Source organism: Oreochromis niloticus, linkage group LG18, assembly GCF_001858045.2.
Source record: "Oreochromis niloticus isolate F11D_XX linkage group LG18, O_niloticus_UMD_NMBU, whole genome shotgun sequence".
NCBI classification, from domain to species: domain Eukaryota; kingdom Metazoa; phylum Chordata; class Actinopteri; order Cichliformes; family Cichlidae; genus Oreochromis; species Oreochromis niloticus.
This window is the reverse complement of record NC_031982.2, coordinates 275,584-297,164: the sequence shown is the minus strand read 5'-3', so window position 1 is coordinate 297,164 and position 21,581 is coordinate 275,584. Positions and strand designations below refer to the sequence as shown.

General features: G+C 40.5%; 2 protein-coding genes across 4 annotated transcripts; both read right to left on the bottom strand.

The window, feature by feature from the left end:
- dnajb6a (DnaJ heat shock protein family (Hsp40) member B6a) lies at positions 1 to 8,449 on the bottom strand. The gene is made up of 8 exons (XM_003456726.4): positions 7,824 to 8,449; positions 5,385 to 5,491; positions 4,798 to 4,907; positions 4,563 to 4,628; positions 3,250 to 3,360; positions 2,964 to 3,107; positions 2,637 to 2,841; positions 1 to 822 (listed from the first exon to the last, which is right to left on the bottom strand). Exons 2-8 carry the CDS (start codon positions 5,447 to 5,449, stop codon positions 717 to 719), a joined length of 807 nt encoding a protein of 268 aa, XP_003456774.1. The 5' UTR covers positions 5,450 to 5,491; positions 7,824 to 8,449; the 3' UTR covers positions 1 to 716.
- Positions 8,450 to 8,590: 141 nt separating this feature from the next.
- exoc3 (exocyst complex component 3) lies at positions 8,591 to 20,376 on the bottom strand. Of its 3 annotated transcripts, none has more exons than XM_005461535.4 (16): positions 20,215 to 20,376; positions 18,901 to 19,102; positions 18,430 to 18,649; positions 18,132 to 18,304; positions 17,217 to 17,429; positions 16,638 to 16,816; positions 16,106 to 16,222; positions 15,821 to 15,938; positions 15,413 to 15,538; positions 14,657 to 14,757; positions 14,001 to 14,111; positions 12,684 to 12,825; positions 11,804 to 11,926; positions 11,500 to 11,661; positions 10,964 to 11,085; positions 8,591 to 9,227 (listed from the first exon to the last, which is right to left on the bottom strand). In XM_005461535.4, the coding sequence occupies exons 2-16, from the start codon at positions 19,042 to 19,044 to the stop codon at positions 9,023 to 9,025; spliced, it is 2,256 nt and encodes a 751-aa protein (XP_005461592.1). In that variant the 5' UTR covers positions 19,045 to 19,102; positions 20,215 to 20,376; the 3' UTR covers positions 8,591 to 9,022. The 3 variants fall into 3 exon arrangements, with proteins under 3 accessions (XP_005461592.1, XP_003456775.1, XP_005461593.1); XM_003456727.5 differs by having other exon boundaries at positions 18,901 to 19,099; XM_005461536.4 differs by lacking the exon at positions 8,591 to 9,227 and adding an exon at positions 10,049 to 10,325 and having other exon boundaries at positions 18,901 to 19,099.
- Between the last annotated feature and the right edge of the window lie 1,205 nt (positions 20,377 to 21,581).

Genomic DNA, 21,581 nt, shown 5'->3' with positions numbered 1-21,581 from the left:
AACATCCTGAAAACAGGATGAAACTCAAGATTTATTGGTTTACAAAGTACACAAAATTCCTTCCATATTCATTTGTCATTTATGGAACGCCTTCCATCAAAAGCTTTGACATTAAGACTTGACATCAACAGGTATACATGCATCATTAAATAAACAGAAACACACAGGTATTAGAACATATAAAATTGCAAAACACATCCTACCAGCATTGGGTTTTTAATAAAAATAAATAAATATTAAGAATCGGTTAGGCAAGCAATAAACGTGGGGTGCTGGGATAGAAACTTTTTACCCACGTTTTCAAAATGAAAAGAATTTTTTTTTTCGATTCAGATGACAGAGCAAAGTCACGCCTCGTTGTGAATGACGCAAAGCTCAAAGTACTGAAATGGGGAAGGTCATATCAGAACATCAAAACAATACTGTGGTCCCAAACGTTAAAAAATAACACCACCCTGAGCAAAAATAAAGGACGGCTTCGATTCATAGACAACAACTAAATGCATAGAAAACCCTTGGAGTCAAAGTGTTGGTTAACAAATGAGAGTCAGCAGGGGAAGGACATGAATGGAACAGCACAACATAAGTAACCAACTAATGAAACACAGCTATTATTACATTGTTTTGTTGCTTTGTTTATTCCACTGTGAGCTCAAGTTTTATTGGGATCTCGGTGCTGAGGTAACACTTCTCCAGTGGAGGATGTTCGCGTGTCTTCACTTGTGTTCCAGTCGCAGCAGCTGCTCTTTGCCATTAATGGTTAACGAGCGTAGCCGGCCGTCCTCTTCCACCTCAACTCTCTCCTGACCGTTCTCTACAATTCTGCAGAAACAGAGAGCATTTTACACCATGTTAATCCTGAAAATCTTTTTCCACGTAAATGGGAGCAGCATTCGTACCGCTCGTCTGCTGGTGCAGTGTTTAGTCTGCTGAGATATTACTGAGATGATGATTAGGCAGGTGTAAACATGGGTCAAACTAAGCCTCACCTCCTACTTCCTTCCTACTCTCCTTAACTTCTGCCTGCACTTCAAAAAAGAGCTGTTATTATGTTTGATCCTTCTGCACACGGGATTTTTTGGAAACTTCCCTCCAAATTAAGTTGCAAAAGTGTGTTTGGCTTTTTCTTCTTGATGTTGTTGCACTGAACAAAGTGCTGAAAATTACACTGGAAACATCAACAAAGGACACACAAAGCCCCGTTAATAACTACACCTCTGGCTGCTTCTATACACTGATTCAAGCAACGGATCTTTTCCACTCCGAGGTCTCCGTTCGACAAATGTTCCATGTTGGTTCAGTTTGAAATGAAACCATCCATTTGTCTTCTGCTTCACAGAAGAGCTGTGCACCGATTTGATGTGTCATCTGCATGCAAAAGTTGGAATTGATTTAAACCAATAAAAAATAAACTGTGTGAGTGTGAGCACCTGTGTGGAAAGTCTAACCTGTACACAGGAACACTGCGGAGAGTTAAAGACACAAATGTACAGGACTGATCCAAGTCTTGATTTTAAATTCACAGTATGACTGTCCAAAAACATTCATTATCTATCATCCATCCAGACCACATTTAGATCATTTTATAAACATTAGGGATTCAGAATGCAGTAAGCCAAGTCTGATTAAACTGTGACTCTGGAAAGGTAAGAAACAACAAATTATAAATAATGGTAAGTAATAAGGCAACCTTAAACTGGCAGAAAGCATGAAGCATTTATTCATATTATCTCCGATCATCTGGCTTGTGTGATGCAAACATCCATACACGGTGCATGATAGTAGTTGGGAAAAACCTGTGGCAGAAAGCTTGATTGATACGATTTGCACAGCAGTTCACAACTATCAGTGACAAATGTGCTGCTCAAGGTGCTCAAGGGCTCCAGAACAGAACTCTGTTTGTTCCTGAACTGGAAAACATACGAGCCAGTTATGTTGTTGGACTTCCACATGTGCACACAACAGGTGCACTGGAAACACTGGAAATCTTCTGGGTTACAGAACGTGAACAGTTCGTTTACGTCAAAGTGACTGTAAGTGTAAAGATTATGGGCTTCTTCCTGTTCACAGACCAGGAACACATGGACATTACAAAGATGGCTGCCACATGATGAGATTATTACTACAAGATCACCGCTGTACTAAAGCAAAATCTCAAAACCAACGTCTGCAAAGCTGATACCAAAAAAACTTCAGCCTAATCTGACTGTGATCTCAGCTGTGATTAAAAAGCATTCAGTTTTTATACAGTATATCCAGCTGAGGACATTCCTAAAATTCCTCAGAATTCCTCTGAGAATCGGTGTCGGCCAGCTGCTCTCACTTCATTTTTAATCTGTGAAAAGCTGCTTCCCTGACAAGTGATGTATTGGATGGGTTATGCATTGAAACGACTCACTGTGTTGCTACACCAGGACACAATGATTTGTGTTCATCTTTCATTAAAGTTAGCACGACTGTTTGGTTTGGAATTGGGCAACACGGAAGTTGAGCTCACTGATGACACCACAGAGATGGAATAAAGATTTGTGCACGATAACTGAGAATACATAAACCGTACAACACATATCACTGCTATGTGCACATGAGAGAGTCACAGTGAGGATTTTGTCACATGCTATCTGGGAGGTCAGTACCTTTTGGTAGTGATCTTCCTGCCGTTGATGGTCTTGGTGGAGGTAGACACAGAGCGAAAGTTGCCCATGCTTCCTCCACCTCCTCCTCCAAAAGAGGTTGATGAGAAAGAGGTGAAGCCGCCACCTCCCATACTGCCCATTGTTGTCATGTGACCCATGTGACCGATATGACCCACGGCGCTCATGGAGCCAAAAGAACCAAAGCCTAAAAGTAAAAACTTGATTTAATATAAATCTGTTAAATTCATTTAAGCAAAAGATCAACATTGCCAACAGTTTTGGAGCCACCCTGCAGCAGAGTGTGCTTTACATTGGCTAATTGCTTACCTGGGTCAAAAGGGGAGAAGCCAGCACCAAAGGCTGGGAAACCAAAGCCCCCCAAAAAAGAGCCACCTGTCCGGCTACGACTCGCCCGGTTTTGGTGCCGCCGGCCACTACCAAAAAATGAGTCATCACTAAATGGATCTGCACCTGAGAGGAGAAAGAGTCAGAGCGCAAGAATAACTGAGAACCACAGCAGGAGGCCCAAAGTCTTCAAACATGCAGTTCAAAGATAAACACAGTCACAGACTCAGTGATGTACCAGCTTTGTTCAGCTGAATGGAGGTCTTACCAAAAAAGTCTGCAAATGGGTCTCTCGCACCAAAGAATTCCCTGAAAACATCTTCTGGGTTACGGAACGTGAAAGGTTCATGGAAATGTTCTCCATTGTGGAAGTGCGCCCCTGAAATACCAAGTCAGTCAAAAGTGATGTTAAAAGTGTACATCCGACCAGAGCCGGAAAATAAGCCAGTACATTAGATGCTGTCAAGTCCATGTTTACTCCATCTGCTCCATTCAACATTAGATTGTGCATGTGTTTAACACACTGTTCAGCCACGCCTCGTGTTTCTGCCATGTGTATCAAGCTGCAGTCCTAGCCTCTGAAGTCTATACTGCCCAGAACATGTGCATGTAGGGATGGGAATCAAGAACGGGTTCTTGTAGGGAACGGGTTCCCAGTAGTCCAATTCCTTGAAATCTTTAAATCTGCCTGCCTATCGATCCCGCTTATCAGTTCTCGCACTCTCGCTACGATCGGCTGATTTCAGTTCGTGTGTCGGAGGAGGGAAACAGTGACGCAGTCTCCAGCGTGGATTTGGACATTAGTTTTATTTTTATTACACAAAAGGATGAGAGCGTGATGGTGGGGTGGAGACTGCTCCAGGACAGAAACAGCTGCATCACACTGTTAACACAACTTTGGCAGCATATGCTAATGCTCAGCTAACAAGAACCCAGAGTGACGGTAAAGCTGAGTAAATGCTGACCCCAGACCAGCACCGTGATAAAGTGAGCCGCTGCTGAACTTCAACAGGTAACAAACTGATGAGCAGTAAGGCTGCAGCCTCCGTTTGTACCTGTTCATGTTACTAGGGTGGTTTTCATCTGTGCTTTGTGCTGAGGCTGTAGCCTCAGGTTTGTATTACTAATTATTGGACCGTGTGTTTCAGATGACTTTACAGAGCAACATGAGAGTAACATAACGAGTAATTAAGTAGTGTACTGCATTACTTTTAAGAAAAGTGTTGCGTGTAATATGTGCAATAATGTCTTTGAGTAATGGGCCCGCCACTTATCACAACAAAGAGGGGAAACACCTCCAACATGCACAAACATTTGACCCACTGCATGTGATTATTTTGTGGAAGGGAATAAGGGAATTGATAAGTGACATTAATAATGTAATGGGAAGTTCTAAATTCTTGTCAGTTCCCATCCCTATGTGCACGATTTGCCAGTCTCCATGGAAAATGTTAAAGTGCACGTGATGAAGCCCTCACACACATCATAAAAATGCTATAAATATGATCTCGTGCCAGTGTTCAAACCAAACACACAAAGACGTTATTAAAGTTACAGGTGCATTTAAAAAGAGATGCTTACCTCTTCCACCATTGCTCCCTGTCAGGCCCTCTTTGCCATAACGATCATATATACTCCTCTTGTTTGCTAAAACAGGAAAGTGACAAGTTTCAAAAGCTGAATAAAAACTGTGGGAAAACAGTAATAAATACAATAAAATACAGAAATACAAGGATCACCGAAGAGACAGAATTGTGTGTTTTCATTGAGCCGACCTCAATGAAAACACACTGTCACACACAGATGTGATACAAACCATCAGACAGGACTTCATAAGCCTCTGACAACTCCTTGAACTTCTTCTCAGCCTCCTCTTTGTTCTCTGGGTTTTTATCTGGGTGCCACCTCAGAGCCAGCTTTCTGTACCTGCACACCAGAAGTAAAAGGTGCTGTTGCAGTGAAAACAATGAAAGCATGGGCTTTTACCATTAAAGCATTGAAGACATTCAATGAAAAAGTACAGATGTAAAAGAGCAAAACACGAGCACTTCTGATCTGAATTTTCTGACCAGGTTTCAAAGTGAAATGTGCCGGTATGTGTGAGCTAAAGCCTTGAAGCATGCTGCAAAGAGCTATGTTAAGTGTTATGTTATTCATGTACATGTCAGAGGGGAAACTTTTACTCTTCTCACTCCCAATTCAGATAAAGGATAGTTCATTCAGCTCCCAGGTGGTGCAGATGTGACGCAGCTCTGCAGCTCTGTCTGCATTTCCCTGTTAGCTTGAACTCCTTCAGCAGTTTGTTAATAAAGCTCAAGAAACAGACACAGCCTGAGAAAACTGCAAGCGATGGCATCTCTGTGCAGGTTCTCAGCTAGGACCACATTTAAAACTTCAACTCACGCTTTCTTTATGTCATCTGCAGACGCATCCTTCCGTACTCCTAAAACCTGGTAGTACTCCACCATGATGAGTGGATGACTGGAGAAACTTCAGAAAGCCTGGTGAACCTGAAACAGTGAAGACAGCCACTGCTTATTAGCTTCATCACTAAATATCAAAATCACTACGTCCTCAACTTAGCAGTGAGAAAGTTTGCAGAAATATTGAATTCATGCCTCTCTGGAAGACTTTGGATTTCAGGAAGTCTTTTTGTGGGATTGCAGTCAAACAATCAATTTGTTAAGAAATGTTCCAGACTGAGCCAAGTGCCTCAGATGTGTTTGCATGGCAGCTATAATAAGATTAGATCAGATTCTCTTAACAACAGATAAGAAACTACACTGGCTCCTTCATTACCTTATTCAGCAAAGAGGCACTTCCAAAGTGAAGCGAGTGTTGCATTAGTTTCTAGAGAAACTGAATGCTTTAATAAAAGTAAAGATGAATCATGTTTCAAAAATATAAACAGTTAGGTGCTGAATGGAGCCTTTTGGTGCTGGAACAAGACATAAAAGCAAACAAAGATATCACACAAAAAAGGCTGTGTGCGTGTTTGGTGGGTGGGTTTAGCATTAATGCTAATCGGATGGTTGGTGGTTCGATCCCTGGCTGCTGCAGTCTGCATGCTAAATATTCTTGGGCAGGTTGTATGTGAATGTTAGACAGAAAGTACTTTCATAGTAAGAAGTGCTCGTGTGAATGACGCAAGTTACATAAAGCGCTTTGAATGCTCAGAGCAGAAAAGAACCTGGACTGTGGGAGGAAGCTGGACGTGCAAACTCCACACAGAAATGGTGGTGTCGGTTCCCAGGATGTTCTCGCTGTGAAGCAACAGTGCACCACCATGCTGCCTCATATGATTTATTTACTTCTAAGGTGGACTACTGTAATTTGTTATTATCTGAAAAGCCTTCAGCTGATCCAAAAAGCTGTACCGAGAGTACTGACCAGGACTAGAAAGAGAGAGCATACTTCTCATACTGGCTTCCTGTTAAATTCAGTATTGAATTTAAAATCCCGATCCTCACATACAAGGTCTTGAATAATCAGGGCGGATCTCAACTTGAAAACCTCACAGTACCGTATCAGCCCGATAGAGCACTTTGCTCTCAGACTGCAGGCTCACTCGTGGTTTCTAGGATGGAAACAAAGACCTTTGTATGACTGTTGGGTCTTTACTCACAATATGAAGCTGTTGTTGTGATTTGGCGTTTTAGAAATAAAACTGAATTGAACTGAAATTGAAAACAGTTTTTTAAAATGAACATTTATGCATTTCTCTGGCACAAGAGCATTAAAAACTAAAAATGACATTATCAACAAGAACCTTTGTAGTAATGTTTTTTAAGGTCCCACCTGGTGAGAATTTTGTTAAAATAACAGTTTAAAACTGGCCTAGTAGGTGGAAGTCTCCCCTTATAGAGCCAATGAGAACATCACAAACCAAACGTGAACGAATTCTGTGTTGATGGCTGTGGGACACACGCCGCTCTGCCACTGAATCACATGCATTTATCATAAGGTGGAAAAGGGCTCACCTCTGATTCAGTGTATGCAGGTTATGAGGTCTTCTGATCATTTTGAATTATGGTTCTGTGGATCAGAGTCATTATAATGTTGTACTTTATAGTTAGTTTTCATTTGGACTTTTTCTTTTTAATCCAGTTTAATTTCCAGAGTGGGCTTGCTCACTTCTGTGTTATTGGTTGTAAATGTTTAGTTTTAGATACTTTAGTTTCATTTCTACTAGTTTCAACCTTAGTATTAGCCTTTTTATATGAGCATTATTAAAGAATGGCGGGGATATGCCATGCTTTAGAAAAATCAGTGCAGGTATTACAACAAAAAACACAACTTTTTGAAAGGAGTGCCACTCTTCAAATTAAAAATAACTGTGAAATATTCTATTTTATTCTTCCAAGCTCAAGTTTTACAGTTTTTCTTTCAGAAGTCCACCTTTCAGTATTTTGAAATGGAGATGTAGTTCAGCCCTGTGAGCCCCTCCTGAGCACAGACGTGTCGCCTGAACATGAAGACCAACAGCTTGTGTCTCGCACTTTTATTTACCAGTTAAATATAAAGATAGTCTGAAAACAGGCAGACTGTGAAGATTTAAACGTAAAATGGAAGAATGCCTTTCAGTTACCATCTGAAGCGGACCAACACTCACTGGGCTTCACTTCTCTGAGCGGAACCCCGAGTAGCTGCTGCTACCCGGCTAACAAGGGCTGAAAGAGCCGCTAATTGTAACAACGAGAAGACTAAACATAAGTATATTCAACAGAAAGACATCTCACTGAAATACTACTCGTACCAGTAGCTGCTTGGCGAACCTAAAGTAAGCTAGCTCTGGCCGGCAGTAAACAAAAGTCGCCATATCATGAATGCTATCAGTCTTACCCAGCGGAGGATCAGCTGTCTGTACTCTCAGTCGGTTTGTCGAACAGACACACGGTCTGATAATTGGGACGGGACAGAAACTAAAGAGGTTTACTCATCTTCAGCAATCTACACATTCACAGATTTAACACAACGTCCTGTTTCTTTCTTCTTCCCCGCCTCGCGTCTTCTTTAGCAACGATGCTTAACAAGCAGCTTAGCGTCTCTATACCGCCGCCCACCGGACACAGGCTGCATGGCTGCTGACCACTCGCTGAAGTTTCCAGGATCACGACTTGGACAATCATTAAACATTCCCATACAGACGTATGGGAATTCGTTTGTCGAATACTTTTACCCACTGTCAGTATTTACAGCATGTTCCGTAACTAAAATTTGCCATTATTATACACCAGCACTGTACAGAAACTGGATACAGAAACTCCACGAACAGGCATGCCACAAAGACATGCATGTCAGGTTCATTGGCTGTAGGTGTGCACAGTTGTCTCTCAGCAACAGACTGGTGACCCGTCTATGGTAGACCCCACCTCTTGTCCCATAACATCTAGGGTGCGGTCCGGCCAAACTATGACACTGAATGCATTAACTAGAAGGGAATTGATCTCTGAACAGGAGAGCATCAACTGATTCTCTGGAACCTTCGTCTGGTTGGTTTAGTAAGCTTCTGGTGATTACCAGAACTTTTTGATCCAGTTGTTTTTCCTGTGAACTTTCTATGAAATATATTAAAAAAAACAAAAAAAAAAAAACACTTGAATACCAGGGCCTCTTGAGTTATTTTTCTGTTAAGGCATCCTGCTTTTGTTCCATTTCTTTTCATGCGCAGTCCATACATGTAATTTGAATTATCAACTAATAAAAATGAAACTGTTTGCAAGTTAACTGAATGCTGTACACAAGTCAGGGGACAGCTAAGGTAAAGAAACATGACTGACAAGAAACAAAGTAAAACAGGGAAGTTCAGTAAAAGGAGAGGACATAAAGTCTTGTGATGCTTTGCACCTCTAATTAAAGCCATGATGCAGTCCATTTATACAATACAAATTGTAATATTTTGTTTAAGCAGGCATGTGATCAGGAGAAAACGAACATGATGAGTGAATACAGAAAACAGAGCAGGCTGCAAGAACAAGTGAAAAATAAAGTATGTTTTGTTATGCTAGTGTGACCGAAGGAGCTGGACATGGAAATAGGCTTTATTTTAGCAGCTTTGAGGTTGCCATGGAGGTCATTGTAGTCATGGTCGTCATAGCAATGGTGGGCACAGCGATGTCTTTAAAAATGGACTGTGTGACACCAGAATGTGACACTTTATTCTCGCTGAGTGTTCCGATGATCATCTGCCGCATCTCCCTGCTGGCATCACCACGCACAGCAAGCAGCGCCTGGATGTGCTCCTCCCTACAGAGAGCAGGAGGGACAAACAACCTCAGCCACGTATAACAAACTCATTATAGACACATGCTGTACTCCTCTGTGATGTACCAGTGGAGGGCCTTGGTAGCACTGTCACGGCTCACTGAGTGTTCAGACACACTTCAGCATTAGTGAACCCCACGGCACTCTCTTTTTAAACTAATGTTGAAATGCTTTTTTCTCATGGCATGGTCATGCTTAACAGAAGGAACACCAACACGATTCAGCGTGTACGCCCTCATCAGGATGTTTAAACAGACTGCATGAAAAACTCTTTTCTAACGCTGCGACGCCAGGAGCAAATTCCCACCTGGAGTCAGAGTGGAATATTAATCAGTTCTTTGATGTTTTAACTTTGTATGTATTCCTTCCAAAGAGCACTTTACCCAGAAGCATTTCAAAGTGGACATGAAGCACTACATGTACAAAGGCTAACTTGCATCATGGAGCTCTGCTCTAAGGCTGACACAGATGTGATTCTGTCTGTGAAGCTGGATTTAAGAAATAAGTGCTCAAAGTTTATAACCCGGTGATGTAACCTTCTGTACTGACAGAAGATGGCGCCAAACATTCAGAAAACTGTAAGCACTTCTTAAATCCAGCTACACAGACACTGTTACAGCTCTGTCAGTTTTTGAGAGCAGAGCTCAATAAATTCGCCTTTATACATTTAGTGCTTAATGTCCACTTTAAGCTCCAAATCAGTAAACACACAGCATTGAGAACATAAAACTGATAACTAAAATGTATCAAATTAAAAAACACTACCTGCACTCGAGAGGCAAACACTTGAATATTTATTCCACTATAAATTTGTTAGAAGTTGCCCTGGCTTGATTTATTTCCCCTGGTTCCCAGCACCAGTTCTGGATCTCCACTGTGGTTCCCTATAACTGCCGTGGAGTCTTTCTTTTAAGTCTGTCTCCTGCATCCCGCGTTTGGGTCATCACTCGTGGTGGTCGAATGGCTGCTCTGTCATTTCGCAGCAAAGGTGTCTTGAACCCTGGCTGGGGCCTTTCTATGTCGGGTTTTTATGTTCTCCCTGTGAGCGTGTGGTTTCCTCCGAGTACATCCTCCCACAGTCTAAAGGCATGCACGGATTTAAGGTAGAAAATAAAATACTATATGAATGTGAGTACGTTACATTACTCCTACACTAAACACCCCAGCTACACCTAACAATAAGTACTTTGATTTTTAGGAATGAATTTGATGACAGGTTCTATACTTACAGATAAATCCAGCTACACAGACAGAGTTACATCTATATCAGTTTCTGAGAGCAGGAAGTACTCTCTGTGCAAACTGGAAGAAATTCTGTTTCAGTCTACTAGCAGACTTTCACAGCTTTTTTTTAAAAACTGTTAATTATTGTCAGCAACTCATTGGCCATGAATGTCATGTGACACTGTACAGATATAGTAGAAATGTATTGTTGTGGGTAAAAACCTTATTTTAAGGAAAAGCAACCTAATGTCTTGTATTCAAACTCAGATCTGACGCTGAGACGCTATTTCCTCAAATGACCATGAAAGCAGCAATTTGAGAAAAAATAAATAAAAAATTGTGTTTAGTGTAAATGTGCCAATATAAAAAAAAAAATATATAAAAAAATCCCATCATTTCAGTTCTTGTACACGTCTAAAGTACCATGCTGAAAATATGGGAATGATGCTGACAGCAGCTGGAATGCTTGTCAGCATTGGCATGTGACTGTGTACCTGATATCGGGATATTTAGACACCAGCGTGGAGACCTCCAGGAACAATAATGTGGGGTCAGTCAGCTTGAACACTTCTGCAATAGCAGTGATGGCACCACAAAGCCAGTCCGTGTCTTCACCCTACATGGTTGAAAAACAAAAGAGAACCAAGAATATTTTCGTGGGCTGCTGTGTGAGGAGCGTGTGTATCACCTGCTTGGCTGTTAAACTCTTCACAGTACATTAATTAGAGTTAGGGTACAAAATCCACACGAAAACAAAACAACATTAAAGAGTCTGAGTTCATTTAGGTCAATACAAAAATGAATGAGGTATCATGGTATAAATTAATATACATTTTAAATATAGTTAAAAAAAATCAGACATTATTGTATTTCATTTTTTGATTAATCTAAAATATTGCAGTCATTCGAAATACTGGAGTTTTGGATTTTCATGAGCTATAAACAGTAATTATCAAAATGAGAGAAGAACCACACACTTAACTGTCCACATATTTCCATACCAAAGACCACTGTACACATGTGAACTTACCGCAGCCAGTTTTCTAAAGAGGAACTTGAACTGATCAGCTTCCTTCATCATCCTTTCAGCTCCCTCCTTTCTCTCATCAGGGTTTTTAAAAGTGATCCTCTTTTGCATCACTGCTTTAATGTACTCGACTACCACCCTGCGCAGGGCCTCACTCGTCATCTCCTGCACACAGCACATCGAGCAGGTTAGGCCTCAGAGTACAGTTGCACTACAGCTGTGGAAGCTACGGAAACAGCTCAGATCTACATGCTGAAAACATAGTTATTCAATTTCACTGGACTCTGACTTTTAGCAAAACCTCTACCTGATTGAAAGGTTTCTTAATCTTGTTGAAGTCATTGAAATAGTCCTCCACTGTCACACAGATGGTATCCACAGCATGAGAGCCTGTCAGCCACTTCCTGGTCAGCAGTTCGTTCAAGTGACTCTGAGAGAAACAAAGAATTTTAATGCATCAAATAATTTGTAATCAGTACATAAACATATGAAAGTAAATTCTTATCATTAACTTGTAATGGTAAAATAAATCGTCATTTGAATTTTTTGTTTTATTGCAGAGTTTAAGAGGTTTCACAAGTTCCTGTGAAACAGCTGATGCAGCTGAGTGTTGACCATCACTCAACTGCACCCTCGAAATTTTATAATAAGAGAATTTGTCTTAAATAAGAGCTTGACTCACTTTCAGCTGATAAACCTGTAAAGTTTTTACTGTGTTATTATTATTACAATGTGTGAGCAAGGAGAGCAGGCTGGTCATTTACTCGCTCAAAGACCCACGAAGCAATAGCACCTAATATACAGCAGATTCATTTATCTTTTATTGACTAACAGGGAATATATAATGAATTTAAATTTGATTATAAAAACCTATATTCTTTTGAAGTGACACCAAAATAGTAGCTAAATGCTTTGCTGCAAGACGAGAGAAAGTACTTCCTCTGAAAGCCGTGGACTGAAGGTGACAGACGTGTTTTCTGGACCACCCAAACAGTAAAACACTGCCTCCAGGCTCTGTGCATTTAATGAACATGACTGGTATCCTTTTATAATATATTTAATAAAAATCTGATTACAATACCAGACAGAGATTCTTTTTTTATAGAAAATGAAACTAGATGTACAACAAACAACATATAAACATGTAGTAACTATAGTATTATTAAAAACATACTTTGTTTTTTTACCTCAAGATCAAGGAAAACTTCATCTAACAGGAACTGACAACCCTCCTTTGCCACCTCATTGAGCGTCCTCTCTATAGGAGCATCACTGTCAGTGGGCCCTGATGACTGAGAGTACTTCCTCTTCAGACTGTTGATGGACTCTCTGAGTGACAGATGGAACTGTTTACAAATGAATCTTCATAACACGACCGACCCATAAATCAGTTTCACTGACAGACAGCATCAGCGGTGAGCCACTTTAACTACCGTTTCACCAGCCTGTGTTTATAGAACATATCACACCCTACTGGCTTATATTAATATTGGCATATTTTTGCATGCTTTTCTCACCATAACTTCCAGAACACCACTTCTGAATTTGTGATGCTTTTCAAACACGAACAAAACAGTATGCAAAGTTTTGAAAACTAATTAAAAAATAACAAATAATACAAAGACATAACCTTATAATTGTTTAAACAGTGTAGCCATTGCTAAAATGCAGAAACATCAACATTTTTTTAAATTTAATTACTACTTATAAATTCAATACCAGTAAAGCATGAATTTGGGTAAAACCTGTGCAACAACAAAAAGCACATGATGCAACATCTTCCAGCTGACTGTAGTTGATAAAGAGTGACGGGAGACTCTACGAAGGACTGAGGAGCACATATTCTTTACACTGGCTTATACTGAATATTTCACAGCATCATCCAATAAGCAGAGGCTTTTATTATGAAAAGGGGGCAATCCTGTGAAATTCTTATAATCACTGTCCCATTACTTTTATTTTGAAAATCAACACATACTTGTGGTCAATAAAATAACTTCCTGTATAACACTAAGGGCTTATATTTTGAAAATCCAAAAACGTCTAAAGCACATTTGACACACACTTTGTCCCTTCTGTTAGCCACTGCTGTCTCCTGTGCACCAGTATGTGTGTGTAACAAACAGGAGCAGCGTCACACGATGAAAGTGATTTGCCTTCATTGAGATCTCAGCACATCACAGCTTTCCACAGCTGTATGTCTGACCCTGAGCTCAGTGTCACTGAGCTCTTACTGTATCGAGCACAGGTAAGCAGACACAAATCTTCATTAATCTTTGCCAGCACACTGCCCGTCAGCGTGATTTGAACTTGTCTGAGATTATTAGTAGATGCACCTATGGTGTCACAATCTTAGGCGTCCATGCCAACCGCCTGCCCGCCCAGCGGGCTGATGTCAGTACCCCATCAGTCTGTTATGGCTGACGGGGTAAATACTACAGGGCAATCCACCTCTCATTTGGATAATATGTTAACACTAGTTCATGAATGAAATTATAACTCACTTGAATGTCTGGCAGTTGTTAATGATGGCTATCATATACTGTACATAACACTGAGGCAGCTGCCTGTCTCTCAGGTGCTCTTCTTTGTAGCTCACCGCCTCCTCCCTGTACCTGCAAACAAAACACACATAGTTACTGGTAAAGTTATTGCAGTAGTTTGTTCTCTTACTAGTTCTCTAAATGGATGCAACTACTATTCATTATTTAGTTACTTTTAATTTGGAGAACCAGGGACTTTTATGAACCACGTTGAGGGTGTTCATTTTGGGCCCAAGGTTGCAAGGTGCACTTGTATCACACCGATTCTCTCAAATGCTTAATGTACTTCAAGCTTCTATTCAGTGATTAATGACAAAGTCTCATCGCGCTGGTTTTAACTGGTCCACAGTTTTTCAGGGAACTGTGTGAATTGTTTCAATCTGTCAGTCTCACAAAGTGGTGCAGACAAGGAAATAGCTACAGGAAAATACAAGCTTGTTTACACAGCGCTAGGGTTTGCATATGTCTGAGCATGAAAATCAAGGCCTGAAACTCACTACTCAAGGAGGTGCTTATCATAAAGCTGTGGTTTAAGTGACACTTTCATACAATTTAGAATCACACTGACATTTTTCTTGAAGTGTTACAATAAATTAAAAAAAGTATGACAAAAATACCTGATAAGGAAAGTGTTCATTTGTTTCAGGCAAAGCTTCAGAACCTTTTCTTTAAAATCTCCATCAATCTGTGCAGCAACTTGTAGGTTCTGCTCAAACATCTGAGGAGTCGAGACAGAATCAGATGAGTACTTTCAAGAAGCAAGTACAATGTAGCACACAGTACACTGGATGTCACAGCAAATCCTTTAAACTGCAGTCAGTGAGGTACAGCTTGTACTTCAGTCTAATACTGCCTAATATATCTCCTCCTTTCTGTGCTCTGCCTCTTCTCTGCCACTCAAAGCGCATTACTGCAGCAGTGAACCAGGCTAAGGCAGGTGACCATGCCAGTGAGTAAGCAGAGAAAAATGTTTACAGGAATAAAAATGGTGCAATATCGAAAACTTAACAGAACATGTGGAGCCTGTAAAGGATCTTCTGCTTTACTGCTATTGTTGAAACATTTGTTACAAATAATCAAGTGAGGTGTGTTTCAAGTAGTTAAACTAATTAAAATAGTTACATGGCTTATTACATTTTAAAGAGGTAACTAGTAATGCTATTGAAAAAACAGGTGTGGTCTGTAATACGAGCGCTGACGCTTGGTTCAAAAAACAGTGGGGACATCATCTGGCTGAGAACATTCACACGAGGCGTATGTTATCAACACACCAAGTCCACAGCCACTTAACTCGAGCGAACCCACCGTCCAGGCATACTGAAAATCTTGAAGCTCTAACCGGGCTCACTCCTCACAGGGGAGCTGTGTGTTACCTGAAAGACGATGGCCGGCAGTGTGGTCTGATAGTATCCGTCTTGATCAGCCTCAGGCTCTGTTTCCTTTTGCCAGTCTTTCTTATCCGTTTCCAGGGCCTTGCGTAGCCAGCCTGTTATATTGGACTAAAGACGTGAACATCAAACAGAAAAAGGAAATGACTTGATTTCTGTTCCTTGTGATATATTGTCATTTTTTAATGAGATGTTGACATTACAAGTTACAGATATGAGGACATGAGGAGTTGGTTTTTAGCAGTTGGATGTTCAAGGACCCGGTCTATTGTAGTGCAGCACTCAGTTTTTAATTACATGAGAATTTAAACCACACAATATATAGTATAAATAAATATTACAGGCAAAACAACTTGAATGAGACAATCCAGAGAGTTCCTGGTAGTAACTTACTGTAAAGGTCTTCACATATTTGCTGAGCAGGTCGTCCACCACCTCTCGAGGCAGCAAAGGCTCCAGCTGGTGGATGTCACACTCTGAACAGAGCTCTGGATGGCCCATCATCTCCACGCTGGGACAAACACACACACACACACACTCGTTCTATAACAGTACATCTGTCACACCTGCAGATTCCTCATGAGTTTTGCTCAACAGTGGTAAGATGCCCCAGGGTTAGGTCAGTTTGAACACGTGCTTCCAAGGAAAGACTCGCAAAGTGTGATTTTGTGTGTGTACCTCTTATATGTGTTGAGGACCCAGGTCAGAAGAGACACAATCTCATTAGCCTCCAAGTCCTCAGAGGTCAGTTCTTTGACACGAGTGGACACAGCATTGTGGTAAAGACGGAAAAACCTGAAACACACACACATGGTGCACACGTGGGTGAGCACGTCTCTGAATACGATACACAAAAGCATATATGTAGAATATAATGTTGACTCATGTAAGTCGGTGACTGACTCTTTAAGCTGTCTATCAGTTTTATCATGTTTATGTTTATTTAAAAGGGACAATGCATATGAATGAACATGAGCACTTAAATATACCAGATTTAGCCAGACTCATTTTCACCTGTAGTCCCTGGCGGGGGACTGAATGTACAAAACCCCTTTACCTCACTTTTGTATGGAAACAGTTTGATAGATCTGCAGATCTTCAATTTTTAAGTTATGTACAAATAACCTGAGGATTATAAATGTCTTTCAGTCCCAACAAACATTTAGCGTAAATGTGACTTCACACTCTTACAAGAAATGATATCTCTGACCTGTTGAATGTGTTGTAGTGTGGGGGGAAACACTGCACCATGAGATTTTTGACAACAATCAGATCATCCAGAACATATTTCCTGGTTATTTCTAGAAGACGAACCAGCCACATTTTATCAGCCTCTCTTGTGACTGCTTGTGTGCCCTCAATGCGGGTGCTGACTGTACCCTCCAACACCTGCAACAGAAATGCACCAAAGGCTTCATAAATGCTCACTGGCTTTGAGGCTGTGTCAACCATGACTGCAAACATAGGTTTAAATGAGTCAAAGAGGTCTCCGTAATACACCAGTCCTGCAGCTGACAGAATACTAACCATATGGTCAGAAATACAAAGACTGAAATATTTTATGAAAATAGCGAAGATAAAAGCAAAGGTAAATTTACAGGCAAATTAAATGTAAACAAGTTTTGGATAAGTACACACAAACACATGATTGACTGATATGATTTAAGAAGAAGAAGGAAGAGGTGGCAGGTACTTAAAAAAAATAAAGATGTGGAGAGTTTTCAGACCCTTTGAAATTGTTTCTGTTGATTTTTCTCTCAGTAGTTACAAAGTATTATTCTGTTCTGACCTCAAACATCTTTTCTTTCCACTTTTTGGGTCGCCCAGGCGGGATGAACCCAGTCTGCTTTTTTCGGTCAACCATACGCCGATCAATCTTCTCCTCCCGCTCAATGATACGAACTACTGACACCAGCATGGTGGGGTCACGACGAACTGTTACCATGGACCGCTGCAGTACCATCCATAATTGTTTAGCCAGCTCGTCTGACAGTCCCTGAACCTGGAAGAGAACAGAGAGAGCGAAAGCTTTTTGAGAGGCTTCTGTACAACTACTAATGTTGAACCAGGCTATATTCTTAATCACGGGAGTTTTTTGGTCTGGTTAAAAACAAAAAGAATGAATGCAGGTTTAAGGAACTGGTGTCACTTCATGAAGCCAGGTCAAACTTTTTTAATCATAAACTGTATTTTTTTAAGCACTTAGTATCTGCTAGTATCTAACAATCTGAGATTTTTATTCACTTTTTTCAGATGTAGCTCTTTTATGCCTTTTCAATGCCAAGTTTTCAAATGACAAAAGTACCTGTGCTGTGACCATGTGTGACTGACACTGACTTGTCCAATGAAATTCTTAAACAAGGCAGGTAATCTATGCCAGTTGACCAGGGGTGCACAAACTTGTAACCCAAGAGGAGAATTCCAAGCGCCAACTGGAACTCCGCTTTGCATGTATTCATTTCCTGTACAAGGAAGTGAATACATGCATATTATTTGCATGAACTTTAAGCACAATGTAATGGAGTTTGACCACAAAATGTATTCTAGCAGGCACGTGTGCGCAACCACACATGTAGTCTGAGCAAACTGTACTTATTTATGACGTTTTTTTGTATTTTGTGATGGATTTTATTCCAACAACATTTTTAGGGGGACGGCTGCCACTGGTCCAACTCTCTACATCAACTTTGCTATGTTCGCTTACATCTTCAAAGTAGATGGAAATGAGATTCATGTCACTGGTGTTCTTGCTGTCCATACGGTACTGCTCATACATGAGGTCATCACGTGAACACTCCAGCTCCATCAGCTTCCTGTGGGCCTGCAGCAGCTCTGCCTGTTCTATCAGCTGCTGTGTCTCTCCCACTATCTCTGGCACTATACACAAAGCAAAGGAAAAAGACACCCATGGCTGTAAAAACCAAGAGCAGATAAGGTTTCTATAGTAACGGGATGTTGTTGGCATCTTTTAGATTGAAGTTTTTAGGTTTAGCTAAACTTACCAGAGAAGATATTTTTTAGGTTTTCCACAGCAGCAGCCAACTGGCTGTGCTGAACTACAGCATCCTTGACGTCTTTTAGGTTTTCAATGGTGTTAATGCTCTGCCTCCAGTCTTTACTCACATCAGCCAATGAGCTCTGGATATCTTTGACATCTAGCAGAGCACTGTGCAGCTGGGTCAGTCCAGTCCGAACACCATCCAACTGGGACTGAATGGCTGCCTGAAGAACATCAAGGACCATCAGGAAACAGATTCATGTTCAGTATCATTGTTGAATTACTGTGACTTAATAACGTTGTGCTATATACAAATGCTTTGCTTTCTTGTTTACCGTGTATCCATTTACTGTGTAGATTAATAATTAATACAGTCGCTATAAAAAAAGCATACCTTTATCTTAGCTGTTATTAAATACAAATACTAGACAATGCTAAGAAAACAATAATAGTACACACAGATGAAACACATCACCTTGAGCCGCGCTTCCACTGACGCCTTTTTACGGGCCTCTCGTCTTCTGTATTGCTCCACTTTATCCAGCTGGTCTGACCTCTGCAGCATCCCTGCCACACGCTGCACTGCAGTGGCAACTGCCTCCCTGCTTGTTTCCTCCATTGTCCTGCTCAGGAAATAAGGTGTCAGGTGTGTCCAAAGGTTTCCACACAAGGACCTGCTTAAAGAGAAAAATATCGAAAGGGTTGATCTTTATGTAGTGCTTTTCTAAAACACATTTAACCATTTATTCAATGCAATGCTTTGCTTTACAAACTTTAGCACTCATGACTGCTTTAGATACCTTGATTAATGTGGACATGAAACCCTACGTGTATAAAGGCTAATTTACACTATAAAGCCCAACTCTAAAAACTGGCATAAATTTTCACACTGTCTGTGAAGCTGGATTTAAGAAGTAAGTTTTTTAGAACATGTTTAGCACCATCTTGTGCCAGTAATTCAATTCAACTTAATTCAATTTGATCTACAACATGCTCTTATCACTGTGATAAAATTTTGAACGCTGTAGGCCATAAGAAGATCATTTGTATCCTTCTCTAATTCTGTTAGAGAAGGATACTGTGCTGTGATGAGCTCTGAAACCTGACTGAAACTCTTCAAATAAGCCATTCCTCTGCAGATGATCAGTTAGCTGTTTAACAACTACTTTTTCAAGGATTTGCGAGATAAAAGGAAGGTAGTCAGCCACTGGTGTTGGGGACTGTATGCTGCGGCTCTAAGATGGTATTCCACTTGTGAAGGCACATACATCTTTCCAAGGTCCTGTTTATAAAACCAATAATGCTGTGCAATTATTGAAGGTAATGTCTAATCCTGACACATCACATGCACGTGAATGTCACGTCCATTATTTTCTTCCGGTTATCCCATTCGGACGAAGGGGCGCTGGAGCTGTCACAGAGCAAGAAGCGGACTAAACCCTGGGCAGCTCTGTCGCAGGGACAGAAAGTCATTTCCAAATGACTCTGGCACAGCCTTTGTCTTCTTGACAGTACTTCATTGGCAGACACAGTTAAATGGCTTCTGTGGTCCTAATGCCCCGCGTAACGTTAATGCAACACAATAAAAGCTAGTGTTGTTTTTGCACTGACAGCTATAGCACCACATTCGAACACAGTCGTGACTGGATCAAGTATATAAATCAACTCTAACGTTGAAATGAAAACAGATGATCCAACGTAGTAAATGCATGCTAAGCTAACAACAGGCGAAAACGACCCAGTGTCAGCGACAATAAAACAAGCTAGTTCTTCAGACCCGGAAACTTACCTCACTTAAGGCAAACCCAGAGGGAAGACAACAACCATATCTACCAGTATTAAATATATTATTATTTCAACTAACACAGCCTTTGTTGTCGTTGTTCAACTTCCTGCTTCCAGCAGCGCAGGAGACGCCTGCTGCTTCTTCTTCTTGGTGTTTATTGGCTGTTGACAAACAACGAATTGGTGAATACCGCCACCAACTGGTTTGGAGTGTGGATCGGAATGTCATACAAATGCGTTTGTCTAAGACAATTAAATATGGCCTGGTAACTTTTGCTTCCTCATTTATTTCTAAGTAAATCATTTAAATCTAGTTTAAGTTTAAATCAATTCAGGCTTTCAATCAGTTGTCTTGCTTCTTCCTCATACAGTGTAATATAACATTCTCTATTGTCTCATCAATACTCACATTTTTCATTGCAATGTTTCCCTAAAATGAATAGTGTGCCGTTTAGCCCAGTGTGCCGAAATCTGAGATGTGATGATTGTTTTTTTTCTCCTCCATCCTGTAGTTTTCATTTCTCCAGTTTTCTTTGGATTTTATAAATCCACCATCCTGTCCTTTCTTTCTCCCACTGTTTTTGTCATCTCTCCTTCATTTTGTGTTTGTGTTGTATTTTTTTATTTTTTATTTTATTAAAGCTGAACAAAAACAGTTTTTGGTTGCACATTTTTTATGTGTAATTCAATCCAAGTAGAGCACGATTTAAAAGCACAACTTTGACGTGCTGTACAAGGCAACTAAACACACCACAACAAATCAATGAAAAAAGTAGGAAACACATTTTCTGAAGAAACTGCAGTGTGAATGCTGATAGCTGAATGTTTTGAGCTGAAATGAAATAACTGCTGAATGTTAAGTTAAAAATGTTGAATGAGCTGAAAAATGCGGAATTTTTCACCTGAAAAGAAAAGTGCAGAACTGTTGAGAGCTGACAACCACAAAGAAGTAGCTGAACATGTTTAAGATGTAAATTAAAAAGCTGAGAAATGACAAAAGAAAATTTAGAGTCAGAAAACATCTGAATGAATATTAAAAGTTCATATTCTTTGAATCACTGAATAACTGAAATGTGGGAGAATTCACTACAGACAGGTAAATGCTGTAAGTTTTAACCATTCAGTCAGAAAAGATGATTCTAAAAGTCATCAAGTGACTCCAGCAGCCCAGATCTGAACCACCTGTGTGCAGAAGAGAAATCCACCAATGAACAATAAGCTTGAATTTAACGGGCCAATCAGAATGCTCTATCCAGCTGGCATGCACTAACCCAGGGGTGGGCAACTCCAGGCCTTGAGGGCCGGTGTCCTGCAGGTTTTAGATCTCACCCTGGGTCAACACAGCTGAATCAAATGATTAGTTCATTACCA